The sequence below is a fragment of the Ambystoma mexicanum genome, chromosome 6p (genome assembly GCF_040938575.1).
Source record: "Ambystoma mexicanum isolate Mex_15411 chromosome 6p, UKY_AmexF1_1, whole genome shotgun sequence".
Taxonomy (NCBI): Eukaryota; Metazoa; Chordata; class Amphibia; order Caudata; family Ambystomatidae; genus Ambystoma; species Ambystoma mexicanum.
In genome coordinates this window covers 1,350,022,129-1,350,044,121 of record NC_090935.1, presented here as the reverse complement: position 1 = coordinate 1,350,044,121, position 21,993 = coordinate 1,350,022,129, and the positions used below count along the sequence as shown (strand labels likewise).

At 43.7% G+C, this 21,993-nt stretch overlaps 1 protein-coding gene across 1 annotated transcript in view; it reads left to right on the top strand.

Annotated features, from left to right (window-relative positions):
• LOC138510408 (G-protein coupled receptor 54-like) overlaps positions 1-21,993 on the top strand; it is a 402,978-nt gene that overhangs the window by 315,981 nt on the left and 65,004 nt on the right. The window contains exon 3 of the mRNA XM_069626041.1: positions 4,262-4,397. Coding sequence (XP_069482142.1) covers positions 4,262-4,397 — 136 coding nt within the window. The remainder of the gene's footprint in view (positions 1-4,261; positions 4,398-21,993) is intronic.

Genomic DNA, 21,993 nt, shown 5'->3' with positions numbered 1-21,993 from the left:
GTAGCCAAGATTGATCCTTCTGGAAAAGGGCACTGGCCTGATGGTTGATAAGCAAGTCAGTGCGATTGTAAAGTAATCAGTTTATTCAAAGTGCCAGTGCAAGAGGTAAGTAGTGGCAGCATTTTCTTTTTTTCATATATTTTCAAGAGCATGACAAGGTGCCAATTTCCATGTTTCTTTAAAGCGGCGTCACAGAGTGTTCCTGTGACCTGTGGTGCTTCTCTTAAGCTCTTGAGTGCATTTGCTGGTTGGGTGTTCATATAGCTTGGTGTAGAATTTCTCAGCTGTCAGGATCTTGCTATGTAATCAGTAGTGTATGCAACAACTCGAGCAGCTCTTTTGTCATAATGTTTGATCCTTTTATTCTGGTTGTTTTCCAATGATCTTTTAACCGCCCCTTGTGGATGTGTTAAAGTGTTCATTTGTATTCTCCATTTGTCGAGAATGCTAAATGTGTCTGTGTCAAAAAAAGGTTCAATGCTTGCGTTTAGTTTAGAGTTGAATCTTTATGGTGGGGCCTTGTTTGTTTGTTCTGATTTCAATACCTTCCATGCAGATGTCTTCCTGTTCAGGTTTGTTATGAAACACGTTTGCCAAGTCTAGTCCTCTCGAGAACCTTTTCACAGACATTGGGCCTCATTACGACTCTGGCGGTAGCCGTGCCGGTAAATACCGGCACAGCTGCCGCCGGAGTCATTTTCTTTCCAGCACCCAGCAGTGGTGATTTACCGGGGCATTACAGCCCTGCCGGTCCCGGTAATTCCCCATTGCCAGGTGCCAGAAAATATTATTCCCCATTCCCATTTGAGTCCCATTGGATTCAATGGGAATGGGGAGGACGGATGCACCGGCAGCATTCAGGAATGGTGCCGGTGCATCCGACGAGCTCTGTGAGCGGGTGCCGTTCCGCCCTTGAGGTCAAACTTGACGGGCTGAAAGGCAGCCGCTCGCAGAACTCGTAGTTTGCCGTCTGGAAACAACGGTACCGGCAAGCTTACCGGTACCGTTGTTTCCGGACCGGCAAACTTGTAATGACCCCCATTAACTATATGCAATACATCTGCAGAAACATTCTAAAAAATGAACACTTTCCTTCCTTTCAGAACTCAAAGATACTTTCTATTGCCACAGTCCTTTTAACAAATTGAAAAGAGCAATTTTGCATCACTACTTTTATATAACATTCTTGTCTGTGTTGCATGAATGCTGCTGTATGTGGATGGATGAGAATGGAAGGTTGATACAATTCCTTTGAACGAGTGTTCATTGTGTGTCATTTTCCCTCAAGCAGGCGTAGCATCAAATTGATGGTGGTCTCGTGGGTGTCTGTACCTTTTGTCTTCTACTTACCAAAAACCAGAACTTTAACTAAGCTGAAGCGATTAACCCATGTGTACAGAAGGGTTGAAGTAGGCGTGCATCATTTGAAGAACTCGCTCCAATTGCCACCTTAGCAAAGAGATTAGTGAATAGTTCTATGAAGGGCCAGGGGGTGGGGCGGACAGTGTTAAGCACAGATACCCGCCCAAACTTGAGAACGCCCATCCTTAATTGCATGTTTAGTATTCTTGGAGCTGTTGCCAAAGACAAACATGGACAGTAGGGGCATGAGCCTAGTAAAAGCCGCAAATGGCCCATGTGCTCACTGTGAATTAAACTGGTGAAAATATTATGTTTCTTTATAGCGGTTCAGACCAAATGCCACTTGGCCTCTAAGCGCTGTTATGACAGGTTTTACTATTACCCAATTTATCGGCTTTGTAAGGATGAATATCTAAATTGGTCCTGCGGCAGGATTCAAATATCCAAAGTACCCTTGTGTCAGCCCCCAATGCTAAGTGTCCATGCAATGTTTGGTTCTTTTGATCATTACACTGTGTTGCTCGGTATGTGTCGCCGCACAGGTAATCTGCTTTTGAATTTTGAGGTCCAATGAGTCTCGTTTGCCTTAGTCTGGGGGTGGAGATGTGCGTGTTGGTCCTTTCTATGGTGTGGTGTAGCATTCCAGGTGAACCCCTTTTTCGGCCAGGGTCACTTTGGCTAGTTCTACCATCCTGTGGCTGGTAGTTCATTGAGTGGCTGGAATGCACGTGGTACAGAGGTGGCCATATTATTTGGTATTCTCTTCCTTCTGGGAGTTTCTGATTTGTGGTGTTTCCTTTGTGGAAAGTTGTGGTTCATTGGCATAGTTTGTGCATGAACGCTCCCCCTGACTCTTTATTTATGTATTTATTTATTTATTTATTTATTGTATTTATATAGTATCTATATAGGCCCAAGGGCATTGAGGCACTGAACCAAAACAAAATAGACAGGAACAAACTGAGATACCCATAACACAGATACAATTTCAAACCAATCAGAAGATATAAAAAAAACATGAATACATTAATTAAGCACAATCCTTAGGTTGGAGATAGGTGACATGTTATTCTGATTTTTATATGAGACCAGAAATGAGGGAGGTCCCTCTGGCCACAGCCTATAATGATACCATCTGTGTTATTCCTGGTGTACTAGTCTTTAATATGCAACCTTGGAAGAAGTCTAAAATCTTGCCCTCTAACACAGCCAAGACCATCTTTGGAGTGTAGCCATGACCAGACCTTATTCCTGACTGCCTCTCTAGTATTGGCACTCTCCGGCTTGTCTACATTTGAGTGATATCTTGACCGCAGGAGGAACGGGCCAGTCTGAGTGAGGGATAAATTAGCTTGCTGTCTTCTGGGAGCACTCCTTGTTTTGACTTCCAACATGCGACTACCACCCGTAACTGTACGTGCTGGGGAAACGCCTGTTTCAACATCATTAAGATGGGAATGGGAATCAGTTAACAAACCGGGCCTCCTTTTGAGTACACATGCTGTAATGCTAGGCATTATAAAAATCCCCTGCCAAATTCAAGCCCATCAGTACAAGAAGCCAGAAAAGGCCACTCATTTGCCTGGAACCAAACCAGACCAAACTATTCACTAAAAGCCAAAGTAATGCAGCCACCCAAAATGAGCAACGATATGTCATAGGGTTATGAGCTCCATGGATATATGCTGAACCACAAGGGACTACCAGCAATTACCTTAGAACCCCAGCAAAACCCTCTGCCGTGTCCTACTACCAGCTCACCTCCCCTCTCACCCTTTCCCCATGGCCATGAGGAGCGGCATCCGATGAGCCAACAGGACGGGGCACACAGGAACGAAATGGAAGAACAGTATCCTGGAGGAGCCGCACAGGAAAGCACAGCATGCCAGCTGCCAGCTGCCATCTGCCACGAGATTAGAGGAATGGACCTATGATTGTGACGGGCCATAAGCCGACTCGGCGTCAGGCTGCACTGCAAGCAGCCACTTCCGGCGGCTCAGTTGGCTTAATGAGATGCAGACCTGGTGATTCCCTTCTGATGGTTGTGGTCCAGTTGATTGATTTGAATAGGGGGGTTTATGATTGGTTTTGCTTTGGTGTTGGCCCTACGGGTGCAATGATTTAGGGCATTCTCTTCCTCTGCTGGCTATGCTCCAGATGTTTCTGTTGTACATGACTAGGAGATGGAAGTGAAGATCCGGGGTACCATGTGTATGAGCCATGTGTATGAGGGGTGGTATGTGTTGCTCTATTGTGGCCTTTTCTTCCTGCGTGTTTCATGGGCTCCTGTCTTTTGAACCTGTGCTGAGGGAGAGCTGTTGCAATGTGTGTGCCTGTGCAGCATCATTGCTGCTGGGTGAAATGTGTGCGTCATGTGGATGGGTGAAGATGGAATGTTTGTACGAGTGATTTAAGTCTGTGCCAGGTGGAGTGAAGCTGGCCGAGTGAATGGGTGGGGCAGTGGGCATCTCGACCTATTCTGCACCACTTACCCTTAATTAAAAACAACCTAAAAGGATGCAGCTAAATAATCACAGTGACTGGAGTAAGCATGCAGCGTTTTTGGGTATGGTTGCAGTTTACCATACAGCTCGTCCATGTCTAGCAACTATCTGCCGCAGTAGATATGCAACGTGTGTCAAGAGGGGCCTATGCTGTTCTGAAAGGTTGCCCAACAAAATGGGCCTTTGGCTAATAAAGATAAAGATGCCGCCATTTTAGCTGTCTTTCACTGCGCCCCCTTCCCGATAACATAGTACTCCCATTTAACTAAGTCAATACACTTGTGACTGACAACGATTAAACACAATGTTTTCTTGGAAAAATGCTTGTGAAATGTGAAGGCTGGTTTGTCATGGTTTACATTATTGGAAAATCTGAAAATTCTCTCTGTTCTTAGGTCACTGCCCAGGCAACCTGCATTACCCTCACAGCCATGAGTGTCGATCGCTGCTACGCCACCGTGTATCCGCTGCAGTCGTTGCGCCACCGCACACCTCGAGTAGCCATGGCGGTCAGCTTGGGCATTTGGATAGGTACAAAACTGCATGCATCGTTTAACCTTTACATGCCAAGAAGCAGCATGTTGTCAGTTGGGGCACAGGGTATGTACACACGTGTGTAATGCGCGACATCTTGGGCTGCAAATAGTTTGATAACAACTGCAAACTCCTAGGTATGCTTTTGCTTCATTGACAGTGAGGTGTCGCCTTTTGTCGTTGCCTTTGATCTAAATTCCTTACATTGCTTATCTACAGTGAACAGTGTAATTTTGGAATCTTGCATTTTAGGATTGGTCTTCAATACTTGGATGGTTTTTCATACTCACTGGTTTCCACATTGAAGAATCCTTGTGGTTGGCCTTAGGCACCTTTGATGCGAAAGCAATGGGTGAATAATGTGTGGCAGATGAAAGTATAATTGATCAGCATTGTTCAAGTTGCTGTAGGGGTTCCCTCAATTGCAGGGCAGTAGGCATCAGTAATGCGGGTTGACCTACTGTACGATACCAGCACTTCTTGGAGGCTGCCCTTGCCTGTGACCTAATGCTTTAGTTTTTACATATGGGTGCTGTTCTTAGGCTTGGTTCCGTATTGCAAGCGGAGCAGGTAATCAGATGGTTGCGGATGCCGTATAGATCAACGCCGGAAATGGGCCAGAACAAGAGAGAGTGCTGATCCATCCTCAACACTCGCAGATCTGATCTGAAGCCACTTTATCTCACAGCGTCTTCAGCACAGGATCCTCTTTGGGAGATCTGTCCTGAACTTGACTTCTCACGTTTCAACAAACAGACTCTCTCACTAGACTCGGCATGGGAAAATGAATACAGGAACCGCCAAAGCTTCCCATACTTGCTGCACCTGTCCAAACTGATATATATATCCCCTGCAATCTACAGACATTTTTCTTAGGGTGAGCAGTGTGACTAATTAAAACTGCTCTTTGCTTTTATGCAAATCGCCAGTGTTGGGCTTTATGAAGAGACACTGTATTGCGTGATGTAGCCTGGGGCCACACCCTTTGGTCCCAGCTCTTCCTCCTCATGCACACCGCTCCTTCAAGGATGAGAGGGTTCCCCCAGTAAATTCTTTCCATTTCCATTACTGCTATGCATAATATATCAGCACTGCTTGAGTTCCGGACTTTGTTCCAGTGGGTAGCTGTCTGTTTTTAGCCGAGATATATTGCTCTGTTGATAAAGGACCATGACTGAAATCCATGCTTCTACTCTCCTGCAGGAAGTAGAGTATTAGGTGAAAGGTTCTCTCTTCCTTGTTTTCTCCCTGAAAGGATTGTCCAGCACTGTGCTTTTCTTTGTTGCTCATTTTATTGTCTGACCACCATCTGATGAAAAAGTCTACGGGGCTCTGAAAGCTGATGCATTTGACCCTCTGAGAATAATATGTTCAGTTGGTCTTTTAAAAGGTATCACAACTTGGGATGGGTGTCGGGATAAAATGGAAATCCCTGACACCACTCTCCCCGATCGACCAGTTTTGATATGTTCAGGGGCCTCTTGGAATGATGATTAGCAGAGCTGGTATTTATTCCTGGTTGAGAGGCAGGGGGAGACACCTAAAGCCACCACTGGGGATATCAAAATCTATTTAAAACGGGTGTGAAGAAGCGATATGAATCTGTACCCCCTTAACCTGGCACGTATAAAGGTGAGCATAGGGATCAAGACGATGAGTAAGGTCAGCCATCAGCCTTGGCCCTGCCTAACCTACTCTCTCTGCACCCAGCAGCTTGGAAGAGGGGTGAAATGGCGGGGTTGCACTGATTTGGATGAAGGTAAGGACACTGGGGTACCTCGGCTAGAATGCTACTGGCATGGACCACCCACCCTAACAACAGGGAACGACTAGAAAGATATTCTCTTACAGTACCTAATTGGTTACAACTTACATAGAAAATAAATACAAAAATAAGAGTGTCTAGAGATTTACACGTGCAATAACAAACTTTAAACATTCAAATAAATTAGGCAACTTGGTACAGCATATTAATATGTTGATCTCAGTGGCACCATGTAGAGGTATGCCTATCATCACAGTCCGTTCATTCCTCCAGACAAGCTCAAAATCACATTACAAACTGCAGAGAAATGCGGGGAAAATCTTACCATCTCGCACAGAGGACCAGAGAAAAATGAAGCCCAGAGATAGCAAAGTGTGTCTGGGGTTTGGTTTTAGCAGGTGCACAGGGCGTGAGGGCAGGGAGTGGTGGGAGATGGTGGGGGCAGGGAAAGAGTTCAAGTAATTTGAAAGAGGGACGGGCTTGCCAGACAACTTCCTAAGCACTAGCTTTGAGACCGTGGCTACACAGGGCTGTTCTATTTGCCATAACAGATACATATATATGCCATTCACCAGACTGTCACTACTGTGGGTTGGTGTCGCAGACTAGGGACAAAGTGCCATGAGCCTTTTCTATGCAATCTCTCTTTGCATTGCCCTTTCCCTATTCACCAAACTCAAAAAGCTCATTTTATTTGAAGCACAATGGTTTTGTGTATCTGATAAAATCTAATTCATTAACTTAACTGTTTCGGCTATAAGGTATATATAATCTCCTAACGTCAACCTGCCATAGAGTGATGCACGGTTGGTTAGCCTTTAACAATGAGCAAAGCATTTATGGCTTCATTTACATAGTTTAAAACATGGGAAAACAACAGATATCACATGCGGAGACAGTAAAAATGAAAATATTTAAATAGATATGTTAGGCTACATCCATACTAACATTCTAAACCAACATCTAAAATGTATATCGGCACAAATGCCTCGTTGCAAGCAGCAAATAAGAATCATTTAAAGTGCAAGTGCTTCAAAATGGAATTCTATAGCAACAGAACACATTTCTCTATACATCTATTCTACATTTTGTAAGCATTGGAATATAAATAATCATACATAATGCAGTATATGCTAGCACCCAAGGTATACGAATAAAGTGCTAATGCAGTCTCTCTAGCAGCATGATGTATACTCAAAGTGCAAGTGCTACAGTACATTAATCTCGATAAACAGATACTATTAGTTGTGTATGCGATTAAAGTGCTAAAGCAGTCTCTCTAGCAGCATAATGAAGCATTTAAAGTGCAAGTGCTACAGTGCATAGTTCTCAATGAACAGATGCCATTGGTTTAGCATAGACAATCTATAATGTGGTCTGTAGTTCAATAATATAGACAGCATTCTAAGTATTAAAGATTATACTATAGAACCTTAGAGCATGTATAAAGTGCTAGTGTGTCTGTATTTGTTGAAGACCATATGAGTTAGGATAGAATATTCTTTTATAGCTGGAGCAGGTAGTCTCCTCTACCCTTCTCCTTACGCACATATCTAGTCTCGCCATCTCAACAACTACATTAGCTTGTCTGCAGCTCTATTGTCAAATTTAAACATACATACAGGAGTTAAATTATTTGTGGCTTCCAATTAGATGGGACATACTCATAGAGACTTTATCTGGTCCATAGAACATTGAGCAGTAGACATTGCGGTCACTTGATGGCCTATGTGAATCAGTCCACTCCGAGATGGCGGTCCTATTAGAATCCTTTTACTCTTTGGTCATCACATGATTGGGATTGAAGGGAAGGAACAGGTGGCCTGTGTTTGTTTGTATATATAGAAGGAAGCAAATACATAGTACTGTTTAATTTCAGCCTGAGGAAGCCCTTGTTTGGGTGGAATGCCTGGTCTTTTCTTACCCGAAGGGGTGAGTGTTTTTATCTTTACCTGGTCCAAATGGATTGTATATGTTTTTGACAATCCTGTCTGTCTATAACTGCACCAATAAAAACAAACCAAGCACTTTACTATGTGTGCCCAGGCAGTTTTTGTATCCCTGCTTTGTTAGGCGGTCTTAACGTTGTGCACAAGTGGGATCTTTGTTTTTCTTAGGTATATGTATATAATTATATATATATATATATATATGTATATATGCACTAATAAAAATCTATGAAATTCATTGAAAAAACTTTGTTAAAAGGGACGTTATGGTTACAAGTAAAACTGAAAAACCTCAGAAATTCGCCAGTTATGGTAAACTAAGCAATCATTACTCGCGCCACCACCGTGCACTGCTAAAACTAACACCCAGGGCATCAAAGATGACATCACAAATGTGATTGGCACCTCTTCCCTCTTTTCCCTCCCCACCTTTCGTTCTAAGCTCTCCTGCCAAAAAAATAAATACATCAAAAAACAACCAAAGAAATGTTCCTTTAGGAACCACCTTTCACAGTTAGAAAATAGACCAAATAAAAAAACTTAGACTCCATCTACTTTACATTTCTCAGTAAAGTACATAGATTCAATAATATTTTCCAACATTCCCATTAGCATGTTGAGTTATCCTAATGCGAATATTGTGGTGTTCATCCCCCGTTCCAGGGACTGGAACAGTGGATACCTGCCCAGCAGCCCATGTTATCAGCCCAAGCGAAACAAGGGTGGATAACGAGGTCTCCGGACCATTATCCCCCCTTTCAAGCCCCTGCAATGAAGGATGAAGGCCATTAGCACCCCAGGTTCCCAAAGCGGGAACCCGGGGTGCTAAAAAAAAGGATTTTTCTTCCCAGTCCAGGTGTAGGAAGGAAAATCCTTTTCCAAGATGGCCACCATGGAAAGGGAAGGCGGGGTTCCATACAGGGCCCCTCTTCGCTTTCCATGGCAGCCTGCAGAAGGTGAAGAGAGAACCCTATAACCATATGACCACAAGCGCATTTTTCTTCCCTTTCTTAGCTATCCCGCTTTCTAATAACTTTCCCACAAAGCCGGTCCCAGGTGGACATGGCCACTTTAATCCCATGTGTTGTCTCTCGTGGTCATGGCCAGTAGCCAGATTGTCCGGATCATGACCTTATTCCATGACACAGACAATGTGGCCACTGCCCATGGCCACAGGCTACACCTCAGTCACCAAAGGTATATCACTTTATTTTGTACCTACATTATGACACTTGTCAAAAAATAAAACACAGGCACATTTGCAAAACCATGCTTTAAGGTCCTTGCCAATGCTCCTTACACAAGTTTCCTGGAAATCCACCCGTGTTTTATTTTTTCAAAAGTGTCAAATGTATGCACATACAATAGTCATATAACTTAGCCCCCACTTGACAAAATCCATTCAGACATTGCAAAAACATTTATATCTAGATCTAAAAGCTTTTTGCAAACTTTTGTTTAGATTCATCAAATTGCACCACATTTATAGCCTTTACAATATTTTCGGATCCCCCCTCTAATTTTGCCCCCTCTTGACAGAATCCCACCAGCCTTTGCAAAAACATTTATAACTAGATCTATAATCTTTTTAGATTCGTCAAATTGCACCACATTTATAGCCTTTACAATATTTTGGGACCCCCTCTAATTTTGGCCCCTCTTGACAAAATCCCACCAAACTTTGCAAAAACATTTATATCTAGATCTATGATCCTTTTGCAAACCTTTGTGTAGATTTGTCAAATGGCACCACATTCATAAGCCTTTACAATATTTTGGGACTACCCCTCTAATTTTGCCCCTCTTGACAAAATCCCACCAAACTGCACTCATTCGGAATCAGGTCAAGAATATAATTGCAAAATGTCATGCAGTTTCATTAAGTGGCACCAAAGTTATAAGCCATCCAAGAATTCCTTTTCACCAACCCTCTAATGCAGAGGTGTCCGCAAACTTCACAGGACTGTTTGCATACTTTTACAGTGAAAAACACCTGTTTTCTTTGCTTCTTGCAGCCATATCCCATCCCACCCTCATCACCCCTCACCTCCCTAGAGATTATTTGATAAATTTGACAAGTGCAATGTTGTGTTTTTTTATATGATTTTACTGCGATGTCCGTGGACACCGGCCGCTGTCCGCGAATCCAAGATGGCGGGTGTTTCCAAAAATCTGACACACTTCAAGCTTTTCACCATCCAATCAATGGGCGCCTCCAATGTCCGCGGACACCACGTTGCCTTCTAAGCCAATCGGAGCCCTGTTCACGGACCAAAGAGGGAAATGGGTCCACGAATCAAACCCAGATAACAAGGGTAAGTGACTCCCAGGGTTCATACCAGAGGCCTTTGTAGAGGTGGAGCCAAGTACCTCCATTCAAAGATCTGCCCCCATGATGGCTATATGTTGGGAGCCAGAGTGTGAGACATGTGCAGTAACAGTGAGAGTAGCTATAACTAAAAGAATCCTGGAAATAAGATACCCATTGAGAAAGCCATGTATGCACTCCCGACAATATGATGGCCATTTGAATGAAATCCCAGAAGAAGTGTGAAAAACGAGCAAAAGAGAAGATTGATGACATCATGCGAAGCAGAGCTGACGTATCCAGAGAAGAGACAGGAGGCTTAAGAATATAAGCATTCTATGAAGCTCTATGGAGGAGGTGTTAAAAATGAGCAACATTTCAGGCTCGAGATGAAGATGCTCATGCTACAGAAACGATGAAGAAAACGTCAAGTCATTTTACAATTGTACAGACGCAGTAATGCAAGTAGACAAAATATTCTTAAAGGCTGGTCATGCAGTGAATAGATTGTGGCAATGCACCAACGTATATGCATAAGAATGTATAGACTATGGATGTTCCAGAACACACTTTAGAAGAGTTTGGCCCCAGTAAATAGACATGCTTTTTCAGTGCGGCACAGTTGGAAAACGACTTAATACTGGAGGTAGATTCAAGAAGAACCTGGCTGGCCCAGTACCAGGAAGCCAAGGCCACCGTCAGCTTGGATGTTCCTTCAGAAGCTACAAAACATGTGAAAAGAACAAACTCCTGTTTGAGGTGAGGAGCAAGAACATTGAAGACGTCAGAGTTTCATCATTTAATCGTATTTCAAATACCGAAAAGCTCTGAAACATGGTCTCTAGTCACGTGGATGGATGAAAATAGATACTGAGTTGAGCTGTATCGAAAACCAAGAGACAGAGTATGCCTCTACTCTCTTTTATTCTCAGGCACAGAGAACATTTCCAAGGCCAATGATTAAATGGCTAACTGACTGGCAGACCGCAAGAGTGATGATAGATGACAGGCTAATGAGGTGGGAAGCTATCGTTATGATCAGCCCACCAGCACCTGGGTGCCAGCCTGCATGCTGCTAGCGTGTGTGGAATAGTACAGAGGGGTGCAAGAGTGCCAACCAATTGTAGAGGGACACGTAACAGAGAGCCCTATAGTTTGTATAACCAATAGGACGTTCTGTATTTGATGACATCCGTAGTGACTTGTACTAGAGGAGGGCTTAGTTGCCCCACCTGATGTTAGAGACCCAATAACCTTTCCAACAAGTATGGAACCTTTACATAGATGTTCCCATTAAGCCAATCACTTTCCCAAGTAGGGTTTTGTAGTTTGCCACATAGATTGACGTCAATGATGACAAGTTTTTACTATAAATGTTGTATTTTTTTATGAAATTCGTTGAGTGGGAATATCAAGCGGATGTTCGTTGATGTTCGTTGTAACCCCCTGTTTTAGATAATTGATATTAAAACAGACGTACTTTGCCAACTTCCTTAGTCAGTCTGTTTATTGATGTTTGAGTATATTCTGCATCTCGATCCATCTCAAAGTATTGCTACCTTGTCTTAAAGGGCCTAGTGTTGGGTACACGGGTACACCTTTTAATTAGAATCATATCATCACCCAGAGGCGTTGCTAGGGGGGGCTAAGGGGGCTATAGCCCCTGATCTTTTGGTTGTAGCCCCGGATAGAATCTCAGGAGCTACAACCAAAAGGCTAGCTAGCCCCTAGTCCCAACAGTTACGACATCAGCATAGCCCCGGGTCTTTTCCAGACCTAGCAACACCCCTGTCATCACCTGTCCAAAATCTCTTAACATCCATGTATGTCTTTACAGGGCCGCTTGATTTATGCCCTGATGAAGGTGGTGCTCATTACCAGCACCACCGAAACGTGACTATTTCTGGGATATTCTCGCTCACAGGTGAATCTCCCAGGCCACAACTTCAAGCCACTGTATCACGTTGTCAGACAGACCCTATTAGACGATTCACAACCACAGCTCATCAGTGAATCAATCAGATGAGTTACCACAACTAATGGTTCTTGACGCACCCAAAGGGGATGTAAACTAAAGACTAAAACAATACACAAGGTGGGAGACTTCATGAATAATTTCTGAATGAAATGAACACAGAACTTTCTCCCAATTGTAATTGCCTATCAACTTCTATATGTGCTTTTCTTATTTTTCTCTCTCCTCTTTTATTTCTTCTCCTGTTCTTCACTATGATCAAATGTTGAAAGAGAACGAATTAATGAAATGTAGAAATATTGTGATTTCTGTCCTCCTGTATCCCTTATTCATTTGTTTCAAACATTTGCTTCCAAAAACCCTCCTAGGGTCCTATACTGCGACAAAACCTTATTTTGCTTTTTTAGAATAGATGTATGCACTGTGAAGGTCTCACTTTTGATTAATCTGTAATTTATGGATATTTGTTTATGCTGTATCAATTTGTTGTATATGTCTTGCTAATATCCATAGGATATCATTTTATTATATATCAAATTCTTTCCCTTTCTTTTTGTACTTAGATTATATCAAATCAGGATGTGTATACAATAAACACTTGTTTCTTTATACTTTTAGAGAGTGTTTTTGACAAGGTGATGGTCAGTGGGACAATCAATGTACTAAGCCCCGCTCAAACTAAATCAGATCGGAATCACAATCGTGGAGATAAATATGTATATACCATTTGTAGTTTCTTTTGTGTTTGTCATGTTCATGTTGCCACATAATGCTTATGGCTCCCTATCTATTTTGCCCAATTTATGGTGGACAGCATTCTCTTCAGGGGTTTCTGAACATGAAAAATCCTTATCAACGATTGGGGAGGCAAGGACACCTCCTGTGGCCTCCCTCCTCCCCTTCCCTTAGCCTCTATCCATACTATGAGCAGTTTTCTGATTTCTGCCAGTCTCCCTTTCCATGGTGGCCAGAAAAAGAAAAACAAGCAGCGCGAGGGTCACGCAAAAGTGTGAAAGGGCTTACCATCAAGTAAGGCTCGCACTGGGAGTTTTCTTATGTAATCTTTAAATCTGAACCACCTTCACCAAGTAATACGTGGAGGGATCATGGCTTCCTCTCTCATTGATTGAGTTTGGACAAACTCAATCACTGAGAGAGGAAAGAAGGATCGAGCATTAACCACGGATGAAAGGCGACCACAGGGCCGAGGATGTGATCCAGCAAGGAAGGATTATAAGAAGAAATATTAACCTGTGATGACATAAGAAAACTCCCAGTGCGAGTTATACATAACAACAGAGGACTTAAATTAAATATGGATTATCGTGAATGGCGATGTCGGACCATTTTGGGGCATTGAGACCTACGTAGCAATGTGGATTAATCCTTAAATCTGAACCACCTTCGCCAAGTAATAAGTGGAGGGATCATGGCTCACTCTACCTAAAGGGACAGGACATAGATGTGTTGCTGTCTTTTCGTCCTGAATAAGGTTGCTAAATTAAAGGACCGGAACAAAGGTCCAGAGACAACCGAAACACAAGTAGATGTTTAAACTATGTGGGACTAAAATTCACATAGATTGGTGTATCGAGTAATAGATCAGAACCTCCTAAACAACTACCACAATGAAATAGCAGCATCTAACCAAGAGTGGTTAGAGAAAGATGAGATGAGGAGTATGAATGGAATGGAGAATGAAAGCAAATGAATGGTATAGATTGGAAAAGTGAGCTTTGGCGTCTTGTAACCAATCCTGGAATTAACACAGAGCATTGGTAATAAATGTAAAAATTTATTTTTGTATTTTTTGATGTATTTTATAATGTGTTTGATATAATTAAATTGAATTCATTTAACAAATAATAAGAATTGTTGGTTGATATTTATAAAAAAGACCATACAGAATATTTAGAGATCACCCCTCTCTCCCACTGGTCCACCACATATTGTTCCTCTGTCATGCAGCCCTCTCTGGGTAAAAAAGGAAGCTTTGGATCGATCGTGACTATTACTTAAAAACCTGGGGACTGTGAAATCTCTGCTGGAAGGATCTAACATTGCCACCCCGTCTTGTGGCTTGTGTAAAGCCAGCAGAACAACCCATGGATCAGCCAGCCAGAGCAGATATCCATAAGGAAAAGCTTCTATAAGGAAGTGTGTGCACTGCCTACGGTAGAGAATGTAACCACAAATTTCCAAATCTCCCTGACGGAATCGTGATCAAACAACACATCTTCTGGGTAACCCTGAGAATGGGCATCTGCCCGGCCTATTAGCTTTGGATCAATCTCTTTAGAATCCCTTTCCTGCTCTTGATTCATGGAGGCATTAGCATCTCCCACAGCATATGAGCACTCTAGGCTCAGCCAGAAATTTTCTCTGGATCCAATTGCTCGCTCCTCTGTCAATATAGGTTCCTCTGCTAGTTAGAGCCATGTGTCAAACCCATAAAATGCTTTCTGTGTGCATTAGAACATGTGGGCGAACAGACACCATTTCATCTCCATCTCTCCATCTCTCTCTCTCTATCTCTCTCTCTCTCTTTCGCTCTCTCTCTCTCTCTCTCTCTCTCTGTCTCTCTCTCTCTATATATATATATATAGCAGAAAATCAGTTAGTTTGTTCCCTATACAATTCCACACTATCCCTCCAATCTGCACCAAATTGTGCATAGTTACCTGTTACGACCCTCCGGACATTACTGGCTACATGACATGTGGACAACCCACCCCTTTCCTCCGATTTCAGCCCCTTTACACATGAGATGGCTGCCTCAAATTGGCAAAATATCAATGTGGTTTTAGAAGGGCCAGACAAAGCTCTTTGTAAGCGTCTTGATGCAAGGAACAAAACTCAAGATGCCATTGGGACCTTGAAAACTACATTTTAAGTCCCTGACATGCACCTTTTCTAATATATTTGCACTGCAATGCAGCCCAACGCACTGCACCGTGCCAGGGTGAGGCGAGAGGCGGGGAGAGCGCACAGAAGGTCCCAGTATGTGGCAGCATGCCAACTCTCACCTCCCCTCCACGCCTGCTCCGCGGGAGGGGGGTATGTCAGCCAGACACACAAGCCCATTCTCAGGGCAGTGTACTTGAGTGCAAAGCACATTAAGCGATAAGCGACTCAGGACAGCGACCTACAGGATCGTTTTCCACAATTGATGACAGTGTTATCATGTCTGTCTACAGAACCTGTGCGGAGCGCGGGTACTTTTTGCTAGTAGGAATATAAAGCCAAGAACTATATTAGAAATAATATTCCCAATAAAACATCTCTACTAACAAGAACATATTGTAAGATCACTAAAACAAATTACACCCGTTGCTGTACTCAAACCGTTCACTGCTTTGTCGTTGAATCATAAATTACCATGGGATTCCAATTAACAGAGGATCCGTTCTACGTCACTATTATGTGACTCTGCACAGTTTACATCCTCGTTTTTACAGTTTATGATAAGGGCATATTTAAGCTTTATAGACCCAGACCAAGGGCCCTTCAGGGAGTTGTTGATCCTGGTATCCAATTTAAAGACTTGAGCACAGCAAGGGTGCTTAGTGAGGTTTATGGGCCCATAACTTCTGGTACGGCCCAAGGGCGTGATCTACAAAGCTATTTTGTCCTACAGGACAAGAGGGTCTAAAGAATAATGGCAATCTGCCTAGAGTGGATGCTGGGAACCTGGCTAGCTCCCATCAACCACGTACACAACAGGGAGGAGGGAGAGGCGGGACTCTCAAAGGAGCCGGGCCACGTCTGCTGGGTGCGGCCCAGAAAGTAACTGGACTGGCGGTGGGAGTAATGGAAAAGAGGCTGGGCCATGTCTGCCAGGTACAGTCGGGCAAAGATTGTATCCAGTGAGCCATGGGCAGATCCATCCGCCCCCCCCACCTCAGTAAAGTAAGGAGGGGAGGGAATGGGTGGAGGATTGGTGCCTGGGCCGCATCTATCCGGTGCGGCCCGGGGGCAGTTGGGGCGGTCCTCCTTCTGATCCTGAGAGACCTGAGGGGAGTCTCTCAGCATGGTGCTCCATTTTCTGTTAAGGCAGCAAACTCAGATCAGGGGAATGACGTGCCGTCCCTGTATTGGCCAATTTCCGGCCCATATGGGATTTCAGAGCGATACTGTATCTTATGGCCTGGAAATTAGCCAATGAGGAAGTGCCACTTCACTCCGCCGAGATATAATGAGCCATACATCATGTATTCACTGCTACATTGTGTATGGTCGCTCACAATATGCCACCCCTCGAATCCTTCTAATAAAAATGTAGAGACTACACAGTTTATACAAATGCTAAAGGACCACAGGGGAAGCAATACAAATGCTCTTAAGCCGAGTCTCAGTTGTTTGTTGTGGCAGGAAACATATATGTATAAGCCTAACTTACTGGTAGCAAACAGAGTGGGTTTGTAGCTAATTTTACCTGATGGTACAAAAGAAGTTTGCAAAATATAGCCGTTTACACAATAGCACTATACCAGTTGTTATTAATCCAAAACATAGTGAGACTCTTGTTGTTTCTAAATCATTAGTAGATGTAACATTTTTAGTGTTGGCTATAAGGTGGCTCTTCAGTATCATATATAAGGAAAGATTATTATATTGTAGTACAGCTGGGAGGGAGATGAGATGTCAGGAGGGGGACACAATTTGTGGGTGTTGTTGCTAATGGAAATCCCTATGGCCAATCCCTCCTACTAACAGCCTCTCCCTGGACCAAAACACATTCCTCTGGCGTCTCTTGACCTAGCTTTGTCAAGCATTAACATCAAACTCTGGCCTTCCAGTGTTATTTCTAAGCAGTCCACTAAGCACTCTTTATGAGTAATGTTAGCCCCAAAAAAGGCTAATATCGCTTTTGCATGTTTTCTCATTTAGACTTTGAATTAATCATGTGAATATTAATAGCATCTGCAACCCTGTTTGGTTGATTTATGGCTGATTGAAAAGTTTTGGGAGCTATTACTTTAAGACTATTCTGGTCCTGATGAAGGTGTTATTTCTGCAATGTAAATGCTGAAATATTGTATGCATCGACCAATTAACCAATGTGATCTCTGATGGATTGTTTCCGTCTTATTCAGAGTTGTGGAGCTAAATACACTTCATTTTCACTCCAGCCCGAATTTTGGAGAACCACGGCTGTACTCTTATTCACATCGCGAAACCTGGGGCCAGGTCCATAATCAGCAAATGCCTCTTTAGAATTAATCAAGACAGAGGAACTGCACGGACAGCAGCCTCATTGGGACCTTCACTCACATCTTATCCGTCTCCCTTAGCACACAACCTGGAACCTGGTTGATGTTGGCAGAGAAAAGTAATATAAAGAATATGACGAAGCAATACTAAGAGCACTGCAAAACACGTGTGCCGCATTTTTGACTTGCTAGTCCTGATGAAGGCTGTACAAATAATTGTTCATGGGGACACTAGGGATGGGTGTAGCCCTGAATGCTTATAGGCCGAAACACCAGTGTCGACATGCTTTTTGTGACCAGTATTTAGTGAATTGAGAGACTACATCCGATGGTGAAGGGAACATCTGAGGATACACGCTATGGACCACGAGTTTTAAATATGTTGCTCTAGTGGACCATGACCAGACCAGCCAAGTTGGCTGAGCTCATGTATTTAGAATGAGTAGGGGTGATACTGATGTATAGCAGGGTCCTTGTTCCCCCACAATTTGTTAATGGAAATGCTTGTTCATTGATACAATCTCCAGTCAAGGGATATTTATTTAATATTTGTTATTTTACACCTTAATAGGTTATTATAGTCACACATGTGGATTTAGGTATGTTTGTACATGAATGATTGTTTCATCAAAAATTAAAGTTGCATTTAATACCTTTTTGGATTACATTTGTTTGGTTTTCAACATTTATTTGAGTGTGTTCCCTGAGTATATTGTCCAGTGCATATACATAAAGTTTTTGTTGTTAGGGAATATGTGCATGAGTGTTTGGATCGATTGGGGGCCACCAAGTCCCCTTTTTTCCCTAATGTGGTTAATTTCCCCTGTTTGAGTGGGTGACCCACATCAGTCAGAGGTAACGTACGGGGATACCCATGTGTGCGTAGATTACCTACCTAAAACCTAATACAATTAAAACATACTGTTTGAAGTGTTTGCTATTGTTTGTCCACTTATTGACTTTCCAAGTGCAAAATAAAATATAGATATAAAACAAGATGGCCATTACAAGCATGTGCTAAAATCAGTGATAGAAGTGTACCAAAAAAGTAGTGGAAGAGTGACTCTGGCGGGGGACAGAGTAGGAAGGAAGGGAGCACCGTGCAACACATTATTCAAGGGTTGCAGTCATTCTGGTTGACAGCCAATCAAACTGAAACAGATGTCAGTTTAGCTGTAACTGCTATCTGGTGGTAAAGTGGAGAAGTGTCCTTTAACTTCACAAAGAACAGTTCTGGAATGGTGGAAATGGTTGCAAAAAGCAGTGGAGCAGTTAACAGTAAAAAATAAAAGTAGTGGAACACCGCTCCTGGCCGTTCCCGCTCACTTTGACCACTGGCTAAAATAGAGAGGCCACATGATCACCTGACAAGAGGCTGTGAATATTGCCATTGTTGAAGATTATTGTAGTGCTGTGGCATTGGCTCCTGAGCTTCTTTGTTTTAGCCGGCACCCTGTTTTTAACCTCTTAAGTGCTAAGCGTGTGTATTTTCATCCTGAATTACATAGGTAATCATTGTAGTCCCCAACAACTCACACATTTGGAGGTGTATCCCCTCCCTCACTGCATAAATGAAATTGGATACAACATAAAGAGGCATTTGAAAACAGCACAATGAAAAGCACAGGCATGCTCGGGTTAAGAATGTATTCTTGAGTAATAGGAAGAGTCATTTGATTTTGCCTATTCACCTCTCGCCCCTTTCTGCTTCCTGCACTGCAAAGGTGGTTTATTAAAGGCGGTCGAAGCAAAGGTCCCATCCCTGATATGTCACCCAGAGCTCATTCTGAGGCCTTTCCAGAAGCTCAGCTGGAGAGGCTGCCACCTATCATTGCTTTTGGATGCCCGGCACCTCTTTTGCTTTTATAATCTGGGGGCTTCCCACTGGCACACCACCCTATTTCCATGAAGCAGCAGTCCAGCAGGGATGCTGTCTGGCGCAAAGTTAATTTTGAAAGATAAACGTTTGCCAAGTCATTTCCGGACACACATTCTATGAAAGGTGGCCCTGCCAGTGGGTGTGATGGGAAAACAGCACGCAGGCCCATCCTGAGTGACACCCTCTTTACACTCCCAGAAGCACTGAGCAAATGAGACACAAGCTAGGGTTAGGGCGGGCTGTGGGGCCTGGAAATCACCAGCTCAGGAGAACCTTTAAGAGTCTGCCGGGGTTCGCGCTGGCCCACTTAAATCCTTGACGTCACATGGCCAAACCACTGGCGTACATGCAGCTCTTCTTAATGCCACCCTGTTCTCCCGATACACCATAGCAATCGTTTTTCAATAAAGTGCCACAATCTGGGCCCAAATTAAAATAAATGGAGGATGGAAGAGGAAAATGAATTCACGATCCATTGCACATTACAGACGTGCAAATGATATCCATAGACCGTCATTTGATCATTAGAAATCTTTCAGAATGCGATCTGTGGAACTTAGAAATGATGCACCAAAATGGTGACGTAGGACACCATGCTTCTTTTACCAAAGCGCAATCAGTCAACCATTCCGAAATGTACCCATTTGAACATTGCAGTGACGGAATGTTAGAGGGCCTCCTCTGTGCTGACCAGGAGCTCCCTGTGCCAATGACACACGGCACCTTGGACTCTACAAGGGCACATATGTACATCACAAAAGACGCCATAGCGCAACTTCTGTGAATCTAATTGTTAAGCCGCGCGGACACGTTTTCTCAAGGGTATGTAATATGCACTGGGTGGGTGTCCCATGCAAAGGGGGGCACCCTATTGCGCTTGCTCAATAGGACCAAATCAAGCAAACAGGCAGCCAGGCCCTCTCCATGGGCTCCACCTGGAAGGTTGGGCACATGCAGAAGGCATCTCGATAATGTACTTTGCACAGTGGTAATCAGAGCTTTATGAACCAAATTGTGGGGGCCCCGGTTACAGATTTAATCCCCCTATAAAGGGCAGAGTGTGGAGAGTGTCTGGTGTCTTGGTGTCACTTTTGCATCCAGTCTTTCAACCAGCTTCATCACGTAGCCATACCCCACATCCTGCTAATGCCTGCACCTAAAAAAAGCATGCTAAGTGGAGCCTAGCGGAGTGTGGAGAGTGTCTGGTATCTTCTAGGAGCGCCGACTAATTTTGCTCTGCTACTACGTGCTACATTGTTATCAGTGAATTTTGCAATCACTGCAGTATTTTCATTCAGTTTTGCATCCAGTCTTTCATCCAGCTTCATCACGGAGCCAGACCCCGCCTCCAGCTAATGCCTGCACCTAAAAACAGCATGCTAAGTGGAGCGTAGCGGAGTGTGGAGAGTGTCTGGTGTCCGCTGGCCCGGCGGACCAGCAGACGCATGGACGAAGGAAGAACACTATGAAGCGCCAAGAATAGGAAAGAGGGAGAGCTTGTTTTTTCACCTACCAGCAACGCTTCTACGGATGTGCCAGCAACGCATCCAGACGCAGAGAACTTGGTTTTCCTTCAACCTGCATCTGGTAAGCTAGCACAGAAATCTGAGTCATTAAAGATTGCACTCATGTCTTCCCCAAATGCACAACGACACACGTTGCTTAGTAAGAGCCCCCAGAAATTGCCATTGCCCGCACTGGAAGTCATGGACAAATTGAGTCATATTCCTATGCGGTCACCAGAGCCCGCCAGGAAACGAAGGGCCGAGGGACAAAATCCTACAGCTTACCTGGATTGCATGTGCACAAATGTGGCAATCACTGCAATATGTTTCACCAGGAGTCCAACCAAACCAATGAGTGGTTTGGAAGGCATGTGGGACACTACCACAGCGCAACCAGCAAGTTGCGAGACAACGCTGACAGTAGTCCCCGACCTGAAATCTGGAGGTGTGAAGTTTACACCCGCACCCCACAAGTCATTTGGCTCCTTGAAGAGGACGAATGAGGAGGACGTGGAATTGCCTGGCATTCAGGCATGCATTCTCCAAGCGCCAACCACCACGCTTAGTGTGACCGAAAGTGATGTGTTGGTGTGTGCTAAAGAGCAAGTAGTCCAAGTCATGATGCACAATGAGCCTCATAAAAACAATGCTTTAACTCCCACCGCGTCGTTCAAGAGAAGATTGAACATTGTTGTACAGGATGCAAGAGACAAGAACATGAAGACTGTCCATGAGTCAGACATTAACCAACGACAAATTGACAAAGAGGGTCACACGTCGTCAAACTTGGAATTTAATAAACACTCAAACTTTACTGACCCCATGGAACACTGCTCTTGCTTCAACTTCAACAGAAGCACTAAAGAATGGGCTGAACGGGGTGGGCACTCTAGAATTTATAAGAAAGCCCAACCAAGGGAGCGTTGACCAGGCATTATTTGCTCAACTTCCATCCTCCCCAAGCCACTCGTACTGCGGGTTCAAGCACTGATAGATTAG